We start from the raw sequence: 20,270 nt of genomic DNA on the forward strand, positions 1-20,270 counted from the left end.
ACTTGTAATTTGAACAAAATAATTTCATGTTTCTAGTAAGACTGGTTAGTTACCTTGACTCTCGAAATGCACAAGATCCCATGAGATTTCAAACCACAGGAAAACCACTGGGGTTATAAGAGACATACACACACTCCATGCGTATGCTATCACTATTTATTGTTGTTTAACCTATCAAGGACAAAAATGTTAAGAGAACTCTGTATCAAGCCTTCAAGCTAATCATAGCTTTCCGCACTGTTGCCGCACTATCAACCCTGATAAAGTTGAGAGATAGATGGAGTAGAACTTCTTATAAATCCTTTAAAATGTTATGTTAACCTGATTCTAGACTTTGTTGAACACTCGAGTATTTTTGTCAGACTAACGTAATTTGCATGGGTTCGATCCACTATGTCAAATTTAGTTGGGCTCAACTACAGTAAATGAATCCTTTATTAATTAAGTTAGTACAACTCAAGTATATTAAGTTGGAATAACAGATTTGCATAATACTAAAATAAAGCAATTTAATCACGTGGAAAGTTTTTCCATGATTTTTTTTTAATGTTCATTCAAAGATTTTTTTTCAGTGCTCAATAAATATTACTTTTACCTTTCTCCCGTGTTTCTACCACCCTGTTGCTAGTGTGTATTCTACTTGACACATAAAAATTCTTTTGAAATTTACTGTTGAACTAGTCAGTCTCTCTGTACAACTGATGCTCAGGTCAAGACCACTTATGATAAGCTCCCAGCTGTGTGAAAAACCTAAAGTGTTTCTAACATCTGTCTACTTTAGCTGGTGTTTAAGTCTATGGCAACTCCAACAATCAAAAGATAAAACCCTGTATACTAGTGTGTGATGATTTCTCCCACTCTCTGGTTTGTGTCCTGGGAGAAATCACAGCTGTTGCCATTCAGCTAATTGTTTAAGGATGGCCTGATGAATAACATTTGCTCTTGTCTCCCCGTCAGATAAGCTCATTTTTTGTTTTGTTTTTTAGGTTTGATTTGGGTTTATTTCAAGGGTTTAACCACTGTATCTTTCTTTTCAGATAAAATTCATGATTTATTTATGTATTTATTTATTACTGTTGCACTTCATTATGTGTGTGGTCTCCCTGTTTTTTTTTTGTCTAAACTTGGACCTGCTTGTCCATTTTAAAATGGGCTGAAACTGGGTTTCCGGCCTGTTTTGGGTGACTATTAGAAAGGCTTATTTGTTGTCACTAGAGCAATTCTGGGAGATCCATATCGATTTGTGGGTTGGTGAAGAAGTTTGGTCAGTCTTTTTGCTCATCTGGTTTATTTTCTTGTACAGCAGTTGGTTCTTTGTGAATGGTTTGGTGTTAGAATACGATTCGTCTGCTAGGTGTTTATATAATGGGTTTCATAGGTAACCTGTAGGAATCCACGGTGTTAGTGTAGTGTAGTGGGGAACGTGGGAACAACTCATTGTTTCCAGTTGCTTTTTTAAGCCACTGATTTAGAGTGTGTAAGAATGCCATACAAGTAACTATCTGAATGCTAGGCTTGAGTTGGCTATTTCTTTTGTGAAAGAGCTTGTTTTGCTTTTTCAATTTAATTCAGTTTTGTTTATACTGTGTCAAATTACAAGAACAGTTGTTTCAAGGCGCTATATATTGTAAGGTGAAAACCCTACAATGATACGAATAAAACAGAAAATCAGCAATCATATGATCCCCTACGAGCAAACGCTTTGGCAACAGTGGGAAGGAAAAAAACTCCCTTTTAACAGGAAGAAATCTGCAACAGAACCAGGGTCAGGGACGGGCGGCCATCTGCCAAGGTCAGTTGGAGTGAGAGGAGAAAGACAGGACAAAAGACATGGTGTGGAAGAGAGCTGAGATTAATAATAAGAAATGATTCAGAGAGGTGTAAACACAATCAGTTATTAATTCATGTACTAACAGGGACTTGGAAGAGAGAGACCTAATGTTTAGTTAACCACATTCAACTGTTTTACTCTTTGGTGCAATTGTGGAAACTATTATTCTTTCTTTGTGATTTTTTTATGTTTAACTCATTTTGCTGATCTTCAGTTAGTTTTTTTTGTTGTTTTGGAGCAGACGCAGTCTCTTAGGGGATGGGGTTTTGGGGGGATAACATGTGGAGAGAAGCTGCAAAGAGGTGTGTAAGACTGCAACCCTGCTTCTTGGTCTCAACTCTGGATTGAGCAAACTGGTGGTAAAACAGATCACTTCCATAGAAAATGTTGGGGAACATGAGCCAACTGCTGCAACTAGTGAGTCACTAACAATACAATATAAGAAAATGGGAACAAAATGTGAACTCCTGAACTTTGTCAGTCAGTGTGCTGACTGACAAAGTTCAGGAGGCTTACGCTTCATATATATATATATATATATATATATATATATATATATATATATGTATTTATTATTGATATTGTTAAGAGATATATTCTAAAACACTTCTTCAGCAGAGAATCAGAGAGGAGAAACACACAGATTTTCTTGCTAGCAAGGGCAGCCTAGAGTGAGACTCAGAGACCCGCCCTGAGGACTTGCCCTGGTCCTTTATTTATACACTTCAGTGAGTGCTTGTGTGGTGTGTGTGTGTGTGAGGGGGGGGGGGGGGGGGTCAGAGTGTGACCCCATAAAGACTTCCCTAAAACTGCTGGTCTGGAAAGTCCAGCAGTTCATCAAACCAAAACCACTTAGACTGGAAACAGATATAACTACGTTAATCCTACCGTAAAACAATAAAACAAGGTACGAACTTTCCCATGCTCCTAGGATGTGGGGGTGAAAGCCAGAACACCCTGGAATGTTACAGACTTCCTAGGATGAGACATCCTTTCAATAAACACAAATGGTTACATGCAGTATTCTACCATATACAAACTTATATCATTAAAAGATTATACTGACTACTAAGTACAATTTTCCATTGACACATATATATGTGTGTGTGTGTATATATATATATATATATATACACTAGGGGTGTGCAACGATACACAAAATTCACGGTTCGGTTCGGTTGGATACTTTGGTGTCACGGTTCGATATTTTTTTGATACAAAAAAAAATGTTCATGCCTTTTTAATTTGTCATTTATTAAATTTTCACGGCACATTCTGCACCACATCTCTGTGTGTTCATCATTTGTTTGAAGCCAGCTCACCTCCTGCAACCACTTTTCCGAGAATACGTGCTTCTTTTGTGGTTCGGACTCCTGACATTTCTTTGGAGGTGGAGGAACACCAAAGTAATTGCTTAAAGGAGCTTCTTTGACATCTTTAGGCGTTCTAAACAAATGTCTGTCCTCCTCCAGAAAATCTTATGTATGCAAACACGCGTTGCAACTTCTTATCTTGTGCGCGTTTTTTTATTTTGACAGCAAATGCGCACCTGCGGACCACTTATGTGCAGCCCTGGTTATTTAGCTCGTCATATTGCAGCCACAGAAATTCTTTTGTCCATGAAACCATAAAGCTGCACTTTATTTTTGCCTTATGGTCTGATTTGTCATAACTTTTCCGTTTTGTGGTAAGCTTTTCTTTGGCTGTCACTTCTTCACCCTGACCTGTCTTATTTGGCTCAGCAGAACTAAAATATATATCCTGCTGCTTTTACACACGCACTAACATAACGCTCAGCGATTCTCTGCGCGATCAACCTCTCACATGTTTAAGCTGCGGGAGATTTCACTTGTCATGTTTGCATAGTAAGCTAACGATTGATAAGACGATGTCAGAGGAATTGGTGCGCAAATTATCATCACTCACCAATCAGTGCTGTTGCTCTCTATACACTATTTGCTTGATTGCAAAGTGAAAGCAAAAAACAAGAGCAAATTCAAACCCGATTTCAATATGTCACATATTGACAGTGGCTCACCGATGCCAATGACATAATTACCCAGCTACATTTCCGAAAGAATGCAAAAGCATTGACATATATTTTTTCTTCCTACGATAGGCCGACGGGCAGGGCAGAGATAGATTTTGGTAGCCCGACTGGAAAAATTGCTAGCCCCTGGATGTCGGGCTAGCGATTTTGCGAGCCCTGTATCTGATTGAGGAATCACTCATCTTTGGAAAAGAGAGTTTATTACAGAGAAATGGCTCTTTCCAAAATAAAAGCTATACTATACGCTTCTTCTGGGCTATATTCTCAGCAGCATCAGGTCCCCATAAGGAGAATCATGTGCTAACGGCTGTCTAAATGACTCGGGTAAAGTTTGTAGCATGCGTGCTTGTTGTTTTTGTCTGCTTCCACTTGTCTTTGCACTAGGATGATGTCGGTGTAAATGTGCAGTCATATTTGTTGTGTTCCCACTAGTGCTGTCAGCGTTAATCTGAAATGAGGTTAACGCCACAACATGGCAAATCTCCGTTAACGAGCTACGCCGCCCCTTGCGTGGGGCTGGACGGCCAACACGTTAACGAGCTAACTGCGCTAACACACTAGTTCCCACCCATGTAATTGAGCATTGCTGGCACAGCCAACATACTGTTTTACTTTAGTCCATGACGCGCTTACCTTCAGGGTTGTACGTCACATGAAAACCAAAATAGTTCCAAACGCCAGATCTGAATGAGGGTGGGGGAGGTTCAATTTGCCATGTTGCAAGGAGAGCTTAACTTCTGTCTCACTAGCTTGCCCTGCGCTCAGTGAATCTGCGTTCGACTACTCCGCCTAGGCTGCACTGTCGAGCGCAGATCCACTGAGTGCTCAACACAGACAGCACCGTCAGAAGGAAAGTTGATAAAATAAATTAAAAATGTTGTATTGTTCATACATATACATACTGAACCGAAAGCACTGTATCGAACGGTTCAATATTTGCACCCCTAATATATACATACATATGCTGAACATGAGATTGAGAGGTTTCCTCTTTGTACAGTGACTAGAGCTATGTGTTGAAAAAACAAAGTGATAATAGGACATAGAAACTGTAGTTATTACAGTGTAATTATCTGTCTCTTATCTATCTTTTTTGTAGTGAGTTGGTTCAGAAGCAGAAGTCTGATCCCCCTCTTAAGGTTTGTTTTGGACTCCTGCCCCTGCAAAGGTTTTTAAAAGTATAGCTCAAGGGTACTTTGTGCAGTCCAATGTCCTGGTGCGCAGATGACTTGTGCAAAGAGATATTAGATATTAGGAGAATATTGGTCATTTAAGTTGTGGTCCCTGTTAAATTCAGAGAAAGTTTCTTGAAAGTATCCTATGAGGGTGTAGCATTACATATAGGTGTCTGACAGACACGCAGATGGAGCTACCATTATTTCTTTTGGTCTCATTTTAAGAGATTTGTCTCTATAAGACCTTGGCTGCGTGCAGCGGGGCTAGGGGAGGGTCTGTGCTGACGTACGTGGGTTACTGACCTGGTAGCGTGGTTCAAGGTTCAAGGTTCAAGGTTCGTGGCGTGGGGTTGTGGGGGTGCTCAGTCTCTGGGCTGGGGCCCTGGCTGGGCCTCGGGGGCTTGGGTCCTGGTTGGTGTGTTACAGGGGTTGTGGACGGGTGAGTGTATGGGGGCCACTTTGGGGGTGGGGTGCCCTCGGCCTCTCGGCCTGGGGCTCGGTCACTCTGGCGCAGCTGGCTGCCAGCGGAGCTCACGAACCCGTCACTGCAACCCCCCCTGGCTTCTGCTCCGCGGCTGCTGAGTGACCCCTCATCTGGGACTCTCCTCAGCTCTTTCTGGGATAGTGGCGCGGCTGCCCCTCTGTTGGTCTTCCTTGGTCTCTTGTGTTCTGGGGGCCTCTGGATGTCTGGAGTCTTGATCTCCTCCATACCTGCTTCATGCCCTGGAGGACGGGGCTGTGGCTCCCCACACCCTCTAACAGATCATTGCATGTAGGAACCTTTTAAAAACAAGCGCGTTCATGCTCACAGGTGTACACACGGGTGCTCACACACACAATCTACACCCTTTTTGGCTCCTACCTCAAAGCACACTGTGCGCTGTCGATCTTACGTGCTGCACAATAATGTTTAATATTTAGTATTTACTGTTATATTCACATAGATCATCATGATGTTGTTTATTCTATTGCTCTAGTCTTTCTCAACAGGTGATCCAGGAAAAGAAAAAGAGGGGGGGGAAAAAAGGACACAAAGACAAAGGTGATGAAGCAGATTTTCATGGTCTTTTCTCTCTATCTCTTTTCTCCTTTTTTTCCCCTCTCCTTCTGTTAACTTTCTTCTGAACTTTTCTTCTTGTTTTTCTTTCCCATCCCCGAGTCCAGTCTGGCCTGATTACAATAACTTAGAATAAAAATAATTAATAAAGATCAAATAAACTATGAAAAAATATATATATATAAGACCTTGGCAGTTGACAGGTAAGTGAAACCAGTCCATAAGATCTAATCCTGATGTGTCGCATTACATAATAGATCTGCCATTTGGGTATTTAATCATGGGCTGCATTGGCTTGCTGTCTCCCTCAAAGTCTGGTAACTTGTGCCAGGCTATCACTGTCAAGCAACTTAATCTTTGTATTTCATTGCAACCAAATCAGTGGTAAAAACATTACCATCCACAAACCTAAGGTGCTCTAGAGCGCTTCCACCAAACAGTTGTTTCTTTGCCACTCGGATGAGGGTAAGCGCCAACAACAGGTTTCATTGATCACAGTTTTTTTTCTGATACCTCATCATACCTCATTGAGCACTATATAGATGTTAGAGACGCTCAACACATCAAGCAACACTTTTACTGCGTTTTCCCTGATAAGAGAGAACAGCTGGAGAAAGCGATACAACACATGTTAGATAACAGAACAGAAAACTCCAAATCCAGCTGGATATCTCTCAGTTTACTAGTTAAAAAAAACAAAGTAAATTTAAGGATGCTGGCAAGTCCCTCTGTTTCCTAGAGCCGAGCCGCTCTAATAACATTAACCAGTCTCACTTCCTACAAGGTGATGCCTTTTGGTTTGCGCATAATATCCCAGCAACATTCCAGTGGCTTATGAACCATGTGGTGACTATTCTCTCTGATTGTACTGCGTAACTTGATGATATGGTCATATGATTAACGGAAAAACATCTGCAGGCAGCACATGTATTGTTTGACTGTGAATTTGGCCAAATGTGAGTTTTCTATTGCTACTGTTACCGGTCTGGGATAAGTTGTTTGTCTAGTGGTAGCAAAAGTCCTCAAAGACAGAACTTAGCATGATGGGGTATTGCAGAAGCTTTTTAAAAGCTTCTCTGCAGCAGTTGCAAATTGCATTGACCCTCAATGACCTCTTGAGTTCAAAAGTTAACGTTTTTAAAAATGTCAAAGCTCTCTTGCATTCCTCACCTATATTGGCAGCTGATATGACATGTTTTTGATTTTCTTTTTCCTTTTCAATGTGTTTCAGTTGAAATATTTGATTCGGAGATGTGTATCTTGGATCTGTCAGAGTGTATACTGACTGTAATCCCCTTACTTTTTGTGTTCCCTCCAGCCCTGCTGTACTTGTGATTCTGTGATTAATTTTCCCAAATTGATACACATGTCAAGGCCACATGTGAATTTTTAAAGGCTGGAACACAGAACTCCCAGCTGTGTAAGAAAGTGTTTCCAACATCTCTTATTTTCTTCTGCTAATGAAGTTTAAGGCAGCCCCTACACTCAAAATGTAAAACATCTGGATGATGTAGGAAACACAGTAAACAAACAAGCAAATAAATAAATGAATGCTTTATTTACTGGGTAAAAAGGTGGAGTTCTAGATGATCAAAAATACCTGAATTTCATTCATCACAGCTAAAGCATAAACTTCTTGGAGGTTGTGTTAGAACAGTTAACCACACAACCAGCCATATTGTGGCATGTTGGGAACAGTTTGTTGTAATCTCCTGCCTTGGAACACAGTTTGTTGTTGAGGGAATTGTGTTTACTGTGCCTGTTATAGTTATGCAGCTGTTATAGTTGTGTTACTGCCAACACTACAGTGCTCTTTTATGGTTTACAAGTGTTGTTGAAAAGAGGTGTTGCACCATCGGTGAAGCTTTTACAGGGTTAATGACCACCTTGGAACTGCAGTGTTAAAGTGTACATGAAACACTTTATGTATTAAGGCTAATTTACAACACGGAGCAACTCTAAAAAAAATGCAGCTTAAATCTAGCTTCAGTGTTAACTCTATGATGATTTTTTTAGAGTAGGGTTCTATGGTATAAATTACCATTAACACATGAACTGCTTAATGCCACCTTAAATGCAGGGGTTATCGTGACACCTGAAGCTCAGGTGTTTCTGTTCTTACCTTAGTAACTCCTAACCTCACCACAATATTCTTAGTCTGAACATTCATGCCCCAAATGCTCCAGAGGACATGAAAACTACAAACATGGCAGAAAAGTCTAAATCTGTCACCCCAAATTGTAGCTGTGACACTTACTGCTGTGTCTAGACACCTGCCAATCAAAACAGCCATGTCCCTAACAATATCATCCATGTGGAGGGTTAGAAAAGCCAGCCAGCCTATGATGGGAGAAATTAGACTTAAACTGTTTTCATAGAAGTGTGGAAAATATGCCTTTTAAAGCTATAATTGTAGACATTTAAACATGGGAGTCTATAGGCACTGATTCAGTTTTGCTGTTAGCTTCAGGTGGTCTTTATAGGAATTGCAGTTTTCTGGCATTTCCTCAATACCTTTATTTTTCAGCTGGTTTCGGAGGCTGTTGCTTAACTGGGAGGGTGTAGGGGGATTGGTAATATTCAAAATATCAATTTCAAGCAACCCGAGTTTTATGAAAAACACTGAAAAATGTTCACAGGTCAAATTAGTTTACAACTGTGGACAGCAATGGACTTATTTTTCAATATGTGTTCGAGTCAACCTCGGTTAAACAAAATCTGCACAAACGGAAAGGGAGAAGGGGTTTGATGTATAAAAACAAAAGCTGGACAAAAGCTGGCAATTTTGAAAAAACAAAACAAAACAGTGTGTATTGCATTCTGGAGAAAATAAATGATGCATTGCCATGACTTAATAACTCTTCTCTGTGGAAATTCCAGAGAATTCTGAGAAGACTTGAAGGGGAAAAAATGCAAATTTGTCTGACCGAACTGCTGTTATTTTTTCAACCTACAATCTTTGTTTAGATTGGAAAAGGTTATCTTCTGAGGAAATCTCACAAACATTATCAGATGATGATAACATATTTCCCCACACGTTTTATCTGCTGGAACATGTTTTCTCAGTCAATTGGCTTACAACCCTGTTTAAAAGATGATTAGATGAAGCTGCCATGGTCTCTGTTACCTGCTCAACTTCTTTGTTATATATATGCTGCCTGAAGCTGTATTAATTTTTCTCTCTTTTTTAAATGTTTTTGAAACTTTTTAAATACGATAGCTCGTAGTGCACTCGGTAACCTGCTCTTGTTTTCCAGTAAACCATGCTGATCATTGCAAAATCACTACAGCACTTTACTATTCATTCAGCCTACTTGACACAGGGTGTGTGATGATGAATCACACACCCTATATGAATAAGTATAGTAGTTCTTCTGTGTGTGTGTACGTGTGTGTGTTTTTGTAGCAGGCGCTCACTATTGGTCTTAGCTAAGCTCTCTCTCTCTCGCTCTCACTCTCCAGGGGAGGGTCACGTCACACCCACTACCAGACTGTCAAACACAACGAGGACTACAAATAGGGCAGAGAGCAACAGAGAGACACATAAAATTCCTCTCTCAGCTGAAGACTGCCTGAATAAACAGTTTGGTCAACGAGCACAGAAATAGTCATGGCTCAAGGTAAGTTGTGTGGTGCCTCCTTACTAATTTTATGGTGATGTTATCTTTTGCATGAAGAGGTCTTTAATGAGTAGAATTTGTTAGAAATAGTTAAGACCTTACTCAGTATTTTAAAAAAAAATCAATATTGTTACATGTGTTGTTTTGAGTCATTCATTCGGGTCAGCATGGGTGTTCATTATTATCCCACTATGTCTATGTTAATGTGACTGTGATGTTTAGTTACAGATTTTTGTAGAGAAGTGCATGTTTAGGAGGTGAAACTTTCACTCTTAGCCTCTTGCTGTTACTAACAATGCTGCAGGCACGGTGCCAAAGATTTCCACTGCTGTCTGAAGTCATCACTATTCACTTCAGCACCGTACTGCTGGAGTAAATAGTGATGTCACATTTTCATCAAGGATCTGAAGATCTAAAAAAATGTTTCACCTTTACATTTGAGAAGATGATTGCCTTCCAAGGTCCCTAACACTTAATAATAGCAGCTGAGAGCAGCTGGTGCTTCTACTACTTAACCAGTGCTATCTTTATAGGCTCACAGAGGACCGAGAAAGAATTCGGATGGTGCTGCTAAGAAATTCATAACTCCACAAACAACATGTCATGTCTGTTTAATAGGAATCCCCAATAATTCAAAAACAAAAAGAAGTTGCCCACCTGTGTGTGAAGTCAAACACTGCAGCATACCAAAAATATCTGTGGAGGGCAGCTGGACACTTTAATAGCAGCCTAACCGTCTGCCAGCGCACCTCCGAACAAATTGTAGTTGGTCATGCTTACACTAAGTTCTTATAAATAAGCAACATTTGTTTTCCATATGCTAAATGTGCACAGAGCATTTATTTAAATCTGAATGAACTTTTGAAGGAGAACCTCAGTCAACATGGGTGTCTCCTTGAAGACTGAAAAGTTCTTTAACTTCAGAGTGTTTTTCCTTGTTTATTTTTCCAGGATTTTAAACAGTGTCAACTGTACCAGCTCATGCACACTTGTCCCCAGCTAGATTATGTGTAATTTTCCTTATGAGGCTCATAGTGGCCTCAGTGATGCTAACCATGATCCACACATCACCAGGGGGACTGTGGCGTGTGGCTCATGGTTGGTAGACTGGAAGTGGAGAGTGGGTCTGTTCAGTATGTAAAGGTTAGAAAAGAAGGGAGGGTCAAAGCTTAGGAATGGCCCATGCAGTTTAAAATGGAGTGCTGTCCTTATAATTTACGCAACCCTGCAGGATAAACTGCAACCCAGTGACATGCATTCAGTTTGGCTTCACACCACACATGCATACCATATGGCATACCAAAGCTGCTCCGCTTTAAATCAAACCTTATGTTCAATTACGGGAGCAAATCAAAATACTTGCCTTTTGTACTATCAATGTAGCCACAACAAGCCTCCAGAGCCCTGCAGAGAGGATGATGTCAGTTCCCCACTGCACCATTAGCCTGTTGTCTCTAAAGGTTTAAGGTGACAGACATCCATGTGTTATTAATCTAAGTAATTGTTTTCACATTGTGTAAGCTGAGGGCATGTTTTATTGGACTTTCTTGTCTCCAGATGGCTCCTATATAACTTGATATAATAATTGTGCTTCAGTGCAATGCTTACTTTTTTTTTTTCCAAATATGTGTTGATTGGTTTGGGATCATGAACAGACTAAACAGAAAAGCCCTCATTATGCTCTGACTACACTCTCCAGCTGTGTCAGAATACACTGCACTAACGTGTCTTCAGTTAAGACCGGACTAAGTTTAAAACATCAGAGCCATGCCAAATACTGAGGAATGAGCCCCTATGGATTTCATGTAAAACCACAGGAACTTTTTCTAGTCGAGCCTTTGTTTACTTAAGTCTCTCCTAGCCCTGTGACTACCACCTCATGTCTGTTTCAAGCATTATGTTTGCAAGGAATAATACACAAGGAGAGGCTAACATGACATGTCACAGTGCAGATGAGCAGTGGTTACACAGCAGCAAGAGAATCTCTGAGTCATCATATAGGTGGGCCTTTAATCAAAGGGTGGGATTCTTTAAGTTACAAAGGACACTGGAGTGTGAAGGGAGTGACTGTCTGGGTTTAGCTTCTGGTAAATTAATACAGGAAGACCTGTCAGATAATATCATCCTTGAATGTTGGAAAAGACAGAGCATCCTACAGTCTGCAGTTTAATTTCAAAGTGAAGTCATCACAAGCAGAAGGAACAAACAAAGCAGTTGTTTTATGTTTTTTAGATTATGTGCCACATCCACAACTGCAACACAGGAAATCCAGACCTTGTTAACTGCACTTTTTCAGTTAACTGATCATTTTTTTATAAGTATTTGTTGGACATTGGAGTTCCCGATGTCCTACACAGCAAATAGGTTTTATAAAGCTTCCACTTTTTTGCGACATTGCATGTGCTCCATATGCATAGAGATATATTTTTTAAGAAACAAGGACATGACTAATGAGCTAAAACATGTCTATGCTTCACAAATCTAAATGATTATTCTGGACTAAAAACCCAACGTTTTGGGTCAGCATTGAGAGAAATTACTAGGTGAGAGATGTTTTTAGAAGTAAAAATTTTTAATTATGGATATGTCAGTATTGTTTAATATAAATAGCATTTACACTGTATAGTTTCTGTCAGTAGTTGTGTAGTAGCTGTGTGTGTACTCAGCTAAATGTGCTGCAGACAGTGTTTGATTATTGTAAATATATTATATGCAGATACTCTTTTACTCTTTGTGTTTTTTTTCTTGATCTGCATTTTTATAAAGAATAATAGAAACTCTCATTACCAAGATGGTTCTTTATAGACTATACTGCATATTTGAAATACTACTTAAATACTTTCCTTTTTATTCTCTCCATTTTAGCTCTGGACATCGATCACTGGAACTTGGAGTGCGAGTTCAACAACACTGACCATCGCACCGATCTCAATGGCATTGATCGTCTCATTGTGAGGAGAGGCCAGCCTTTCTCAGTCAGCCTGTACCTTCGCTCTGGAAGCTACCAGCCAGGAGTCAGCTCACTTGATTGTGTTGCAGAAACAGGTACTGCTCCTGATTCTTGTATTATATTTATATTATATTAAGTGTTTTGGTCCATATACATGTGTTCTTTTATAAAGTTTATATGGTCTGTATCAAAACAATTGGAAAATTGAATGAATAAAACTTTCCCTACACAATAGGAATAGGAAAAGCATTGTGTCCTCTCATTCAGGAAGTTAGCAGCAACTTGAAACAATAAGAAAGAAACAATAAAGTTTATGGAAAGGGAAGTCATGTTCCGTCTTCAGCGATCAGCAATAGTGCAACACCCTTTTCACACTGGGCTCAGTTACAGTAGCTAAAAGATGTTTCTATTTCTATCCTCTTTGACCTTAGTTGTTATTCTTTGCAGCCCTAGAAACTGCATCTTAAATTTTTTGCAGTACAAACAGTGAAAGCTCCCTGTCTCTTGTCCTCTTCTAATATTTGGATAAGACTGTTATGAAGAGCATGATAAGTCAACTTGTTGCACACCATCGAATGTAACTCTTTAAACAGGAAATGTTGCTCGCCAAGAGGAAAGCGTGTGTATAATCACAGATAATGATATCAGCCTTTGAAAGTCGAATGTGTTTTAATGGATAAGAGCGGCACCGTTCATCCCTCCCAGTGTGTGAGCCAAAAGCTTGCCCTTGCTTTAGCTGGCTGAGTGGGAGATGTCAAAGAGTTGGCTCTGTGGATTAAAGTGAACATAAATGATTTTAAATTTGTTTAACACAGCAGAATTTAGGAATGAATTACTAATCTATTATGATATCCACAAATCAGAAGACATACCAAAGATTACTAGAATAAAGTTGATAAGGGCTGAGAATACTGTAAGTTTACATTCCCTAACTACGATTGTTTCACTAGGATCTCTCTGCCTCTTCTTTCAGACTCAGACTTCTAACTATATTTGGGGTTTCATGCAGGTCCTCAACCCTCTGAACAGTATGGCACCAGGGCCTCTTTTGGTCTGTCTGCCAGCATTGACACTTCCTGCTGGAGCGCTGCTGTCACCAGTCCACCCGGAGACATAGTGACACTGTCGATCTGCTCTGCACCAGATGCGCCTATAGGCCGCTACACCCTGACCCTGGGGCACTCTGCGAGGATCGAGTTCATCCTGCTCTTCAATCCCTGGTGTCCAGGTGGGTAAACAGAAGCTGTCGCGCAAGGGGCTCTTGTTAAGACTCACTTTGATGATCATGTTTTACACTAGAGTGGTGTTGGTGCAGGAACTTTTCAGTTGCACGAGTGAAGAGACCATTTAAGGGAACGGTTGCATAGTCAAACAACTATGTTGTGATTTTTAAGCAATAGTTCAGCCTTGAGCTGAATATTCCTTTGTTGGAATAGTTTTGAAGCACTGGATTGAAAGTGAATGAAAGAGAAAGATTGAAAAAGAGGATTATAGACAGAAGACAGCTGTAACATGTCAGCCACTTCACTTGTGTTTACTTTTGAGCCGAGCTAGCACTAACCTTTCCAGCAGCAGCCTGTAGTCTTTCCTTTGTTACATAATAGTATTTTACACTCTTGTGTTTTCAATAGGCAGTTTCCAATAGTTAAAGACCAGCAGTACATCATTTACACCCTAGTTAGGACATGTATTAAGGAATGTATTAATGTTTGTAATGTCTCTTGGCAACAGGTGATGCAGTATACATGGACAACGAGGAGAAATTGGCAGAGTATGTCTTAGCTCAGGATGGGATCATCTTTCGAGGAGCCTACAAATATCCCATACCTACTCCCTGGAATTTCGGACAGGTACCAGCAACAACACTGACACAATCAGCCTGCCTACATTATCCACATAATCAGTTATATAAGTTCACACAGTGCCAGAGCGGTGGGGGAGTGAACCGCACTCATTCTGATAACAGAAAAATACATCTACTTGTGAAAGAATTAATGAAATGCTACATACCAAAAAAAACATAACTCTAAAAATTGGATGGTGGATACATAAAGAGGGTGGACGGCATGATAAAGTAGTATTTTCTTTAGTATGATCCTGAGAGCCAGAAGATAATGTTTTCCTATTCTGATTTTTTTAAGCACTCCCTTTCTACAATTCAGTTTCCAGAGGACAGTTTCCCTTCTTCCCCTATCAGAGAAATTAGGATCATTTGTTACTTTGATAGACTGTCTAATCTTAAAGAATCTCTCCTAACCTATTGAACTGGCTGTAACTGGGACCTGGTATATTCAGATGCTAAGGTATTCGGATCATGCCATGAACACAGATATTTCAGCCCAGTTTCAATAGAGTTGATTTCTAGTGAAAAGACTCCTATTTCCCCGACTAGATATTGTAATGAAAAACTTCAGAGCCCTAACTCAGCGGTCCCCAAGCTTTTCTGCACTTCGGACCGGTTTGTGTCCGACAATATATATTGTTGTGTTACAACAAAATAAAACCAGCGGAGGTACCAAAAAGAAGAAGATTTATTCATAACACAGGGGAAAAGACCCAGGGAAACTGAGTTAATAATAAAACTGATAAAAAAAACCCCAATAAAAACCCTGAAAATCATGAATTACACACACCCAAGCCTCAACTCTTGCTGCCTGGTAACGTGTTTGTACTTGCTCAGCCAACTCAAATTCTGTTTTCTGTTTGTCCTTTGAGCTTTCACTTTACTGTTATAATATCAGCCTCTTGCACCTGGCAACTCATCCCCAGACAGCTATACGTCTGACTCCCCTTCTACAAATGACAGCTGGAAGTCCTGCTGTCCACTACAAAGACACTGAATAAAAGTTTTGTTTTGAAAGTGCTAAAATTACTGTAAATTTCTGAGCTCTTGGTAAAATGAAGACAAGAATGTAATAATGAAGATTTTGAAATTTTTGAAATCTTTAACAAAAGAATAATAATATCAGATCACTTAACCTCCCTTGTGGCAATAAAATGCAACATCAATAGAAAGCCCAGGATGTCCTCTTTACTCTGCAGTAGGCCTGAGATACAACACATATACTTTGGTTGATGTATAGGTCTCAAACTTGCATCCCTCACAGAGGGCAAGAATGAATTGTTGAGTGTTAGGAGGTTAATGGATGGTGCGTTCCATCAGTTTTTCCATGTCGTGACTCTTCAAAAGCTGGTATCTCTTCCTCTGAGTTTTTACCTTCCTGCTTTAATGCCGAAATATCCTCCACATCATGCTCTGCCAGAAATCAGTCTGATTCCCCTTTAAAATTCTGAGTGAAGTCCCTTTAGTCCTCTGCTTCCTGAAGTATGGACATAGGTTGAATTTGAAGGCAGCAAGCCCTGCTGTCCACTACAAAGTATACTTTAAATCACTGTAAATGTGATTTTTAGCAGCAGAAGCACAATATCTGCAAAAATAAAGGATCATAACCCTTCCTTGTTATAAAATGTGGAAGCCTTAATGCCCATCATTCTGAATGAAAACAGTATTGTATATGAATGATTGGGTATGCTCAAAGTTTTGACTTGCATTGTATTTCAGATTTGTTGAATTTATTTATTTTTGTAAAGCATGTGCCCGCCATGACATGCCTAGTTTTGTTATTTTTCCGCTCACACTTAATCTGCAGTTATGTGTCTTATGTTGCGGTACAGTTTGAAAGTGGAATCCTGGATGCCTGTCTGAGGATTCTCGATATGAATCCTAAATATCTGAAAAATCCTGGCAAGGACTGCTCAGGGAGAAGAAATCCTATTTACGTGTCCAGAGTGCTGAGTGCTATGGTTTGTCCTTTTGACTTCTCGATATTCTTTCATTTTGAGAGTGTATTGTTTCTTTTTGTTAATTTTCATAGACATATTTCTTTTGCCTGGCAGGTGAATTGCAATGATGACAAAGGGGTGTTGCTGGGAAAATGGACAGGTGACTATGAAGGAGGCGTCAGCCCCATGTTATGGAGGGGAAGTGTGGAAATCCTGCGCAACTGGCACACACAAGCCTGTCAGCCTGTTCGCTATGGACAGTGCTGGGTGTTTGCTGCAGTGGCCTGCTCAGGTAAGATAGCACAGAGCCAGGCTTAGTAGCCTATCTCTAAAAACCGCTTGCTTAGACTCAAGCAGACAAAACATTATATCCTACATATAAGCACATATGTATGATATGCATTTTGTTCATCTTTTAAATATGATAATACTTAAGTTGTTGTTAAACCCTGTCAGTTTCCAGGGCCCTGGGCATCCCCTGCCGAGTTGTGACCAACTATCTGTCTGCACATGACACCAACAGCAACCTGGTGATTGAACGCTATGTCAAAGAAAATGGAGAACCCATTCAATCCAAAGAAATGATCTGGTGAGAACTCTTTTAAGTTGACTCACAAATGGTGGGACAGCTCACAGATTCAATTTAAATCACTGATTATCTTGAAATGAGAGAATCCACAGGCTATACTCAGCGTGAATCTGTTGTGTCATGGGGCAAGTGTGAAGACCTGAGTTACTTTGGTTAGGGCCAGGCAGCTGGGTCTGGAGTAATGAAGAGGTGTGGCAAGAGTGGCCATAATGTTTTTGCATGTGATGCATGGTTGTAATACATATAACCATGCAGTATGTTTCTATTATGCTATCCAGCTTATGGTATGATTGTATCTATAGGAACTATCACTGCTGGGTAGAGAACTGGATGACTAGACCTGACCTTAAATCTGACTTTAATGGTTGGCAGGCCTATGACCCCACGCCTCAGGAGAAGAGTGAAGGTAAGAAAGACTGTCCATCAAAAGCATGTTGTTTTATCAAGTAACGTGCTCACCGTGTCTTTCCCCCCCCGTTTCCCTCAGGAGTGTACTGCTGTGGCCCCATCCCTGTCAGAGCCATTAAGGAAGGTGAGCTCACGCTCAAGTATGATGCCCCCTTTGTCTTTGCTGAGGTCAATGCTGATGTGATCACATTCATGAAGAAGAAGGATGGCAGCACATCGAAAGTTTCTTCCGATGCACTCGTTGGCCAAAAGATCAGCACCAAGAGTGTGGGCAGTGATGCCAGAGAGGACATCACTCATCTCTACAAATACCCTGAAGGTAGATCAAACTTTTAGCACTCCAGCTGAATCAAATAAGTTCTTTCTCTTTTGAAAAAAATAGATATTTACCCGAGATGTACTATTTAAACACTTGTTTGCAATGCATAGAGGGATTTACCATGCACGCCTCATCCAACATGGTCTCACATGTTTGCATTCATTGCACTTTTGCCCAGTTTTTCACACACCGTAAGTGTGCGTGGAAATCATTCCCTCATACCTGTAGGTAAAACCAGGGTCACTTTCTAGCTACATTCCTGAATTGCTTATCAGTGTTTGCATTCCCCCTATTGCACATAAAGTCAACTCAGAACACCCTTAGGCTCATTTACTCCTACACACACTTTATCACTTTGGTTCAAATATACTGTAGAAATTGATTATACAGCATGGCAAGGCATATGGGTCGAGGCTTCTGTTATTTAAGCCATGATGTCGCTTCAATACTCACAGGATCTGCTGAAGAGCGCGAGGCTTTTAAGAAAGCTGACCACCAAAACAAGCTGCTCCAGCAGCAGCAGAATCAAGGCCTGCACCTCAATATCAAGGTGACATCAGATATGAGGAAGGGCTGTGACTTTGATGTGTTTGCTGTGGTTACTAACAACACACAAAGTGAGAAGAAGTGCCGCCTGTTGTTTGGATCCTGCGCGCTGTCCTATAATGGGTTTATGGGAGGGAACTGCGGCTTCAAAGATCTACTCAATGTTGAGCTTTCCCCTGGAGGAGGTAAGTAAGCTCACCGCTGATAGAGAAGGTTAGTACAGACTTTTCTTTTCACTGTAAGTTTAAAATATAATGTCTACGTCCTTCCAGAGAGGAAAGTTCCACTAAGGCTGAACTACTCCAAATACGGTGGTCAGATCACTGAGGACAACTTAATCCGTCTGGCAGCTCTGCTGCTGGACTATACCACCGGAGATACAACACTGGCAGTGAGAAATGTTGTACTGGACAACCCTGAAATCAAAGTCAGGGTGAGTAGCAAGATATGTGACAAAATACAAACCTTTGGGGTCTTTAAAACCCAGAAGTGACCTGAATAAATATAACCAATGTCATGCATGATTGTTATGAGATAAGCAGCATTATGAGCTTCATCTGAGAGGGGTCATACTTTTTGGCCTGTTTCTGAACAGATCCTGGGAGAACCAAAGAAGAATCGGAAGCTGGCTGCAGAGATCACCCTTCAAAACCCTCTGCCAGAGATGCTGGAGAACTGCTGCTTCAGCATCGAAGGGGCCAACCTGACAGGGGGAGGCATCATTACTGAGAGGTCATTAAGCCATTAAGATATTTGTCTTTTTTCAAGACAACCTTTTAAAAATTATTACTGTCCGTAATGGAAATGTTACTTCCCAATTTGAATTATGAATTATGAGATTTGTGTCATGTTGTTTCACGTTTTGCTGCCAAGTCTCAATTCAGCACCCGAATGTCTGGCTGAATGTGCTGCTGTTTAGTCAGGACAGGAGGTCACTGGAGGAGGGAGGAGAGAAAATAAATTACCAAATGGATTCCTTATGATTGCTCAACAGAAGGAGATAGGAGGAGTATCTCCTCATTGAGTGTTTGAACAGTGTCCAATAATTTACTTCACATAAATCCAGCTTTGCGTTTCTGACTCCATGACTGATGAGCAATGTGCCTGCTATTTTTTTTTACCACGACTATGTTTGGTCAAACTCTTCAGAGCAATGCAAACACTTCAACTCCAACTGCACCATTGCCATAAATAGTCACAAGTATCATGGTTTGTTTGACAGCAGGAATTATTGAAATGTGTATGCAATCACAGGACTGTGATATAAACCTTCTGGTGTTGCCTCAAAAGTAATCTTTAAACCTTTTTCCTGCAGGCTGGGACCAGTGGGACCTGGGGAAGATGCCAAGGTGAAAGTCTACTTCACACCCACCCATTCTGGACTGAGAAAGCTGGTGGTTGACTTTGACAGTAACAAGCTGTGTCATGTCAAGGGCTACAGAAACGTGATTATTGGAAAATAAAGCCTTTCAATGTCCGTAATCCATTAAATGGAATTATTCTTACTCTTTTTTTCAGACCAGGCATTTAAAGATTAGACAATGAATCAAGTTTAGTGCCTTTCTGCTCCAGTGCTTCCTTACTGTCTCCTCTCTTGTTTATTAGGGATTACTGTGTGGATATATACTTTAGTCTGAACCCCATTTTTTTTTACTGTGATTTATGAATGTTTTGTACTCACCGATGCCAGCCACAGTCTGATGATTATAGGTATTATGTGTTATTTGACAAAATTAAAAATCTTGTTTGCCAGTCAGTAACAGCCTTTGTTTCCACGTGACTGAGAATGCAATGTGTAGGTTTTTGTTTGCGTATTATATGACAGACAACACATTTGGACTAACTACAGCAAAGGCAATATGGAGGAGCTGTGTTTATGATGCTTTTTCTCTTGTTTATATACAGTAAATATTTCCCTGGCTAATCACAGCCAATCCTGAAT

The 20,270-nt window shown here is 40.4% G+C and overlaps 1 protein-coding gene across 1 annotated transcript; it reads left to right on the forward strand.

Moving 5' to 3' along the window:
* The first annotated feature begins 9,612 nt into the window (after positions 1–9,612).
* On the forward strand, positions 9,613–20,088 carry tgm2b (transglutaminase 2b). Its single transcript, XM_006784489.3, has 13 exons — positions 9,613–9,733; positions 12,599–12,778; positions 13,693–13,911; positions 14,415–14,533; positions 16,359–16,487; positions 16,581–16,758; positions 16,923–17,055; positions 17,358–17,461; positions 17,543–17,782; positions 18,238–18,513; positions 18,601–18,761; positions 18,924–19,060; positions 19,644–20,088. Exons 1-13 carry the CDS (start codon positions 9,724–9,726, stop codon positions 19,789–19,791), a joined length of 2,034 nt encoding a protein of 677 aa, XP_006784552.1. The 5' UTR covers positions 9,613–9,723; the 3' UTR covers positions 19,792–20,088.
* Positions 20,089–20,270: the final 182 nt, after the last annotated feature.

Source organism: Neolamprologus brichardi, chromosome 5 (assembly GCF_056152115.1).
Source record: "Neolamprologus brichardi isolate AB-2024 chromosome 5, ASM5615211v1, whole genome shotgun sequence".
NCBI lineage: Eukaryota > Metazoa > Chordata > Actinopteri > Cichliformes > Cichlidae > Neolamprologus > Neolamprologus brichardi.

Bases quoted from the DNA above. Each gene is read 5' to 3' on its own strand.
- tgm2b (XM_006784489.3), top strand. The intron at 13,912-14,414 runs GTGGGTAAACAG...TCTTGGCAACAG, and splicing joins CTTCAATCCCTGGTGTCCAG to GTGATGCAGTATACATGGAC. The intron at 17,056-17,357 runs GTGAGAACTCTT...TTGTATCTATAG, and splicing joins CAATCCAAAGAAATGATCTG to GAACTATCACTGCTGGGTAG.